Below are 6,000 nucleotides of genomic sequence, written 5' to 3'. Positions count from 1 at the left end.
TTCCCTTTCAGAGCCTCTTGTTATCACTTCCCTCTCCTGTCTCCTTCTCTCCTGACAGGTACCATTCTTCACTGCTCCTGGCTTGGCTGGCTTGCATTATTGTGTGTGTGTGTGTGTTATATTTGCCTTCCTTCTCACACACACTCTCACAGATGCACACGGGCTGCTCTGGATGATATAATCCTTTTCCCATTAGGTAAGTCCAGGTTTGGATAGACTTGCATTTCAAAGCAAATTTGAGCAAAGTACACAGACACAGACCACAAAGGCATACAAGCACACACCTACACACAAAAACGTCACTGCCAAACTTTGACACACACACTTTCTCACATTCTCTACTGTACCAGACTTTGCTGCCAGCAGTGTGGAGTCATGCATGTCCACTTAATGGGCGCTGTACATTAGTGGAAGTGAGCGAGACGTAGAGACAGGACGTGTTGAAGAGAGCAGAAAGAGGTGACTGAGTGTGGAAAAGGTTTTTTGGGACCAGTGAGTCATAGCTTTAATATCTTTTATATTCTGTATTCTTAGATCTGAGAAGTTAACTTCTTCCATCTCTCTAAGTGGTGTCAGATGATCTTAAGTCAAAATATCTTTATGGAGCTTTTAACGCAACATAAGCCTGACAACGACTGAACTGATCATTATAAAACCAGTTTAGTTCATAAAGACGTCAGTGGCTCTGTGATATGTCATGTAGCAGCTCTGCAGCTGTCACATGCACATATTTGTATGGCAACAGATCGCATATAAACATATGAAAAAGAATCCCCCACCTCCACCAGGAAGGTTAAAACAAATGGTTTTGAGTGACACCCCTGTGTCTGTGTATTGGAAAAGTGAAGCCATTTAGTTTTACATACCCATAAACAGTGATAACTTTCCTTTTGAGATTACTTAATTTTTCATCTAGCAGCACGATCAGATCATAATTATACACTATGTCCAATAAGTTTGATTGATGGTCTGTTATCTGCAACACCACTGAGGTTCTTCCCCTCTGTGAATTTAATGCGCTAGTTCACATCACTGCAAACATCAATAAGATCTGAAGGAATAGCAATTTTCCATTTTTACTCTCCCAATACTGCAAATTTACATAACATGAAATCTCACTGGGCTTATTTGGGTGCATCTGTTTGCACCATAATAAATTACACATTTAAGAGAAATGCCTACATAATCATTTGCCTTTTGCAGATATTTAGCACTTTAGGTTGAATAATTTCTCTTGCTGTACCCACACTTTTGATATTAGTTTCTGTTTAGCACCAGTTTTTTCATCCCAACTGCAGCTGGTGTATTTGTCAACCAGTGGATATGCCATCTAATAGGAGCTACCCTGAAATATAAGAGCTTATGGCACATTTAAAAATACATTAATGAAAGAAACCAGCAGTTCTAATTCACACAGAAGCAGTAGTTTCTGATCAGACAACTATGTGACTCCACTTACTCCTTATTTAAAGATATGGAAAATCTCACACTTCACATATTGCCCAGACACGGCTGATAATTTCTTTTCCTGTGTGTGATTCACCCAGAGGGAGCTGGAGGCGGATGACTCATCAAATATTAACGCTCTTGATGTCACTGTGGATAAAGGAAAATAATTATTTGGCAGATGGGATGGAAGAAAAGAGGATGGGAACAGGACTAAGTGGATCATTGAGGGAAGTGTAAAAGGTCAACATCTTGGGTTTTAGGTGCAAAGAAGGAACATAAAGATGGATGTGATTTATGAAGCTGAATAACTAATGAGACTCATTTTAACTCTGAAGTGAAATTTTCAGAAAAAGAAATCAGAAAGGGAAAAGGCAGATTAGGACAGTGCTGCTGCTCATGTTCTAGGTAGATTTTAAGCGAATCAGCCGTGAGCTTCTGTTCAGCAGCTATACCAACTTTAATGGCTTCTCGGGGGAATCTCAGCAGCCCATTCAAATCTCTTAAGCTTTTCTGTAAACAGTGACTCTGTAAAAGAAATCAATCATTATCTTGTCTATTCAAACCTCAGTCAAAGTGAGCTTTAGGTGTTGTGACAGGGGAGATGTAGAAGAAAAGTGCACACTTGTCTCAATCAGCAGGAGGCATTTCTTTCTTGTATCAATCTAACAAGCGCCCAAACCCCAAAGGATTGTAGTAATCCCTGAGGGAAGTGTTGCTTCATGTCTCAGTTGGAATAATTTGGTTGCACATGTCTAAAAAAGAAGTGTCAAATGTTTTTGTTAGGGAATTCCAGGGGGAATGTCAACTTTAAGCATATTTGTTCATTCCCTTTCTTCTTCCTCCTTCAGAGTGCACTAATTGCCAGGAAAATCGGCATCTTGTAGAGTGTAGGCCTGCTCTTTGTTCTCCTCCATCCCCCAGCTGTCAGCGCTTCAGTTTACAGCTCATCAGCTGTGGGTCGTGTTTTGAACGCGACCCTGGCCCTCTGCTGGCTACAGTTCAAATGTTGGAGTCATTATTTTTATCAGTTACTCATGTACAATAAAAGCTGCAGGACTGGGCCAGACTAGGTTATCTGTGCACGTAACAAAGTTTCTTGGTCATATTAAATGACCTCTTCCTCCTCTAAATGCTCTAATTACCAGAAGGCAGTCAACAGAAAGCCTTAAATCTGTGTTTTAAGTCATGACAATGGAAGAGCGATGCTCCCAATTGATATTCGTATCAGTGTCCTGTTCGCAGGCAAAACACTCCACTTATCACCATTATGGTAATAGGGAGTGCTATTACCATAATGATATGCCATAATGAAAGAAAGAATATGTGTGATTTTAATGACTGTGTCCTGTACTCTTTCTTCTTCCAGTTTTGTTTTCTGGTTTACGGTTTTCGCAGATCACCCTGTGTGTAGTTCAGTTCATGGGAATCAATCCAAATGATCAGAGGGGCTGAACTGGAGTAAACCTGGGCCACTTGCTGCTAAATGTTCATTAAAACATAGCATCTGTCACCACCTGTAATGCACAGTCCTACCTGTGATCCCCCTGCGCTACTGTACACAGACTACTTGTTGCTTTATCGACGAAACCTGTGGAAAATTACACACTTATGTTGAATACGGTCTTTTTTTGTAAAATTCTGTTGTTTTTTAATATTTTAAGGCCAGAAGCAAAAAGAAATCAGATCTCTTCTTCTTGGCCGGAGCAAATTGATGTGTGGTCTGTGTCCAGAGGATCCAGCTCACCTTACAGAGTTAAACTTTCCTCATAGCTAAAGCAGGCTACTATCTGCTTTTTCTTCAGCCAAGAGGGGATTTAATACTACCAATAAAAAATATGGAGTTCTAACTTTACCTTCTCTCTCAGGTGACTCCATCTTCAAAGATCGTGGGTGATCTGGCTCAGTTCATGGTGCAAAACAACCTGACCAGGGCAGAGGTTGAGGAGCGGGCCGATGAGCTGTCTTTCCCACTGTCTGTAGTGGAGTTCCTGCAGGGATACGTTGGAATACCACATGGAGGGTTCCCTGAGCCGTTGCGATCGAAGGTACTGTGCTTCACTCTGTATTCACACATACTGTTATAATGCTAATTTGGATTTTTTTTTTTTTTTTAAAGTCTCATACTTTTATCTGAAGCAAACACACAAATATACACTCATGTTGAATAGTGCATGGATGCAAAAGCACATCTGCAAATGCAGATTGCTTACACACACAAACCAGCATTTTAAAACCCACAATCTTACACATGCTTGGCTTTGTCTGACAACCGAGTCCCCGAGAGGATGCTGCAAAGAAGCTGTTATTGTTCTTCATCATATTTTTCTCTATATCTATCAACTTCTCTCATCTCCCTTCATCACAACTCCAAACACGAGAATATAAACTCTCAGGATCCTGCAGCTTTAAGCCTTTTTGGGAGCGAAGCATGGACGCATGAACCTTGTCACATTGTTCTAAAAACTGTCTGACAGGTTTGGCGTCTTTGACATTTACAAAAAAGAAAGTTGACTGTTTTATTTTTCACGAGGAGTAATGAGATCGTCCTCCCCACACTTGCAGACACACTAGTATAAGAAATGTGAAATATCTGGTCTGTGGTATTACATGCTCCTTTTAAAGGTCAGATGTTTTGTCATTCCTGGTGGCTGCCAACAGGTTTCCTACGCACAGTTACAGCACATTTCCTCCAGCTTTTCTGCAGAAACTGAAATATTTTACCTGTGATTTCCTTGTTTTGTTCTTACCCCGTCACATCCATCTTTAGCTTCAGGTTTTAGTTGCTAAGTTGCATCATTAGAAACCTGTCCATTTACTTGTGTGTAGTCATCTGCTTGCTTTCAACCTTCCATCTTCTCCGTTCTTTGTTTGCCTTTGTGAAACAAACTCCTGTCATCCTGCCAACCTGATGTTTCTGTCTCAGATTCCATATTCCTTGAGAAAACGTCAGCTAACGTTTCTCATTTAGCTTCACAGGCAGTTCCATCCGCGGTGTTTTTTTTTTTTTTTCTCCCAGTTTCAGTAAAGACATCTCAGCCTTCAGCTACCAGCTATTGTTTCTCCATCTGTCACATTTATCAAAGAATGTGGCACTAAGGTCGTATAAATGATTAAAGGATGGGCAGCTAATAATAATTTTCAGTTTTCCTTTATTTAACTTTTTTTTTCAATGAGAATTTTTCATGATTGACAAAGCACACACACTCTTCTGTTGGCTCCTCATGCTTAAGTCATATTTTCTGAGATGCACCATCAGTATTTGTATACCTTAAATACATAGTGAGAAGTTCCCCTGGGGATCCGCTGAACGCAGAAGCATGTGGAAGCACTGCAGAGCGGCTGCGCCGAGCTTTCCGCCCAACTCTCTATTTTATCTGCAGAGTTTCAGAGCGGAACATCTATGTTGTTCACGTGAGGATTGCGTAATCATGCATCATAGAACTGCTTTAAAATGAACAATAAACCAGCAAATAAAAAAGCAGGCCCAGTTCGACTGAATCTCACATGTTGCTCTTTATTTCTTTATGGTGGTGATGTGTGGTGTCAAAACAAGAGGTTACAAAACGACGCAGCTTTCCTTCTCCAAGATAAATGCACGTTTTCCACGCTGTCATTTAAGTGAAACCATCTTGCACCTAACGGCTTGGTGCCAGTGCCTCCGGTGATGAAGAAATATTAATGTTTCAGAGTAAAATGCATCCAAAGTGGACATGGAGTCACTTACTGGCAAAATCCAGTAGATCCACTTTGGTTTTCATCAGCTGATTTCCTGCCTGAACGATCCGCTCTGCTCAGGATCGACAAGGTTTCAAAGCAGCAAAAATAGAATCGACGCATACTTTAGAGAAGCGGCAAGTGGTGGTGCTTCTAGGACGCTTCAGAAACACACAGCAGCGCACCTCGTAAACCAGACCTTTTCAGTACTGTTGCTGCGATCAGCTGCGAAGACGCGTTTAGTGGATCCCAGGGGTGATTCGTCTCTAACCCAACAAGTTGCTAGTTGCTATAGTTATTCAAACCTTTATTGTAATGTCTGCTCACAGCAAACCATAGAACTTTTCTCCAACTTTTAATAACTTAAAGCTTCAGTACAAAACTTTTTTTTTTTATATGTAGCAGTTTTTTTACATATGCACACATTCCCATTTGTAAGTAACGACATGAAAGCTGCTCACTTCAAATACATTTGTTCATGCACGTCTTATCATGGGGTATGTTTGTGATAGAAATAATTATTTTTTTAAAAAAAGCCACGTCTCAGAAGGCCTATATACACAATGCAGACAATCAGCCATGAGGGATGTCTGGGTGTCTTTAATTTTTCGTGTAAAAAAGCAGCTGCACACAATGTGGTTTGAGCTGTCTTCAAAGCTCAGTGCACTCCATGAACCTGGCTGCAGCTTTGTTTCCGTACCGTCTGAATAATGACTGAAGAGTAGCTCCTCTCCACATGAATGTGAAGCATCTTTTATGACCTAAGAGCCTAAAAATGACCCATTTGTTACAGTGTATGTTCTGACAGAATGTTTCACTGGTTTGCTGTGAACCTAG

The 6,000-nt window shown here is 40.7% G+C and overlaps 1 protein-coding gene across 2 annotated transcripts in view; it reads left to right on the top strand.

Annotated features, from left to right (window-relative positions):
* pcxb (pyruvate carboxylase b) overlaps positions 1-6,000 on the top strand; it is a 320,178-nt gene that overhangs the window by 292,317 nt on the left and 21,861 nt on the right. For both annotated transcript variants that reach the window (XM_079257650.1, XM_079257649.1), the window contains one exon: positions 3,315-3,494. In XM_079257650.1, the coding sequence (XP_079113776.1) occupies positions 3,315-3,494 (180 nt within the window). The remainder of the gene's footprint in view (positions 1-3,314; positions 3,495-6,000) is intronic.

This window comes from Telmatherina bonti, assembly GCF_933228915.1.
Source record: "Telmatherina bonti genome assembly, chromosome: 18".
In the NCBI taxonomy this organism is placed as follows: domain Eukaryota; kingdom Metazoa; phylum Chordata; class Actinopteri; order Atheriniformes; family Telmatherinidae; genus Telmatherina; species Telmatherina bonti.
This window is presented reverse-complemented; position numbering and strand designations above follow the sequence as displayed.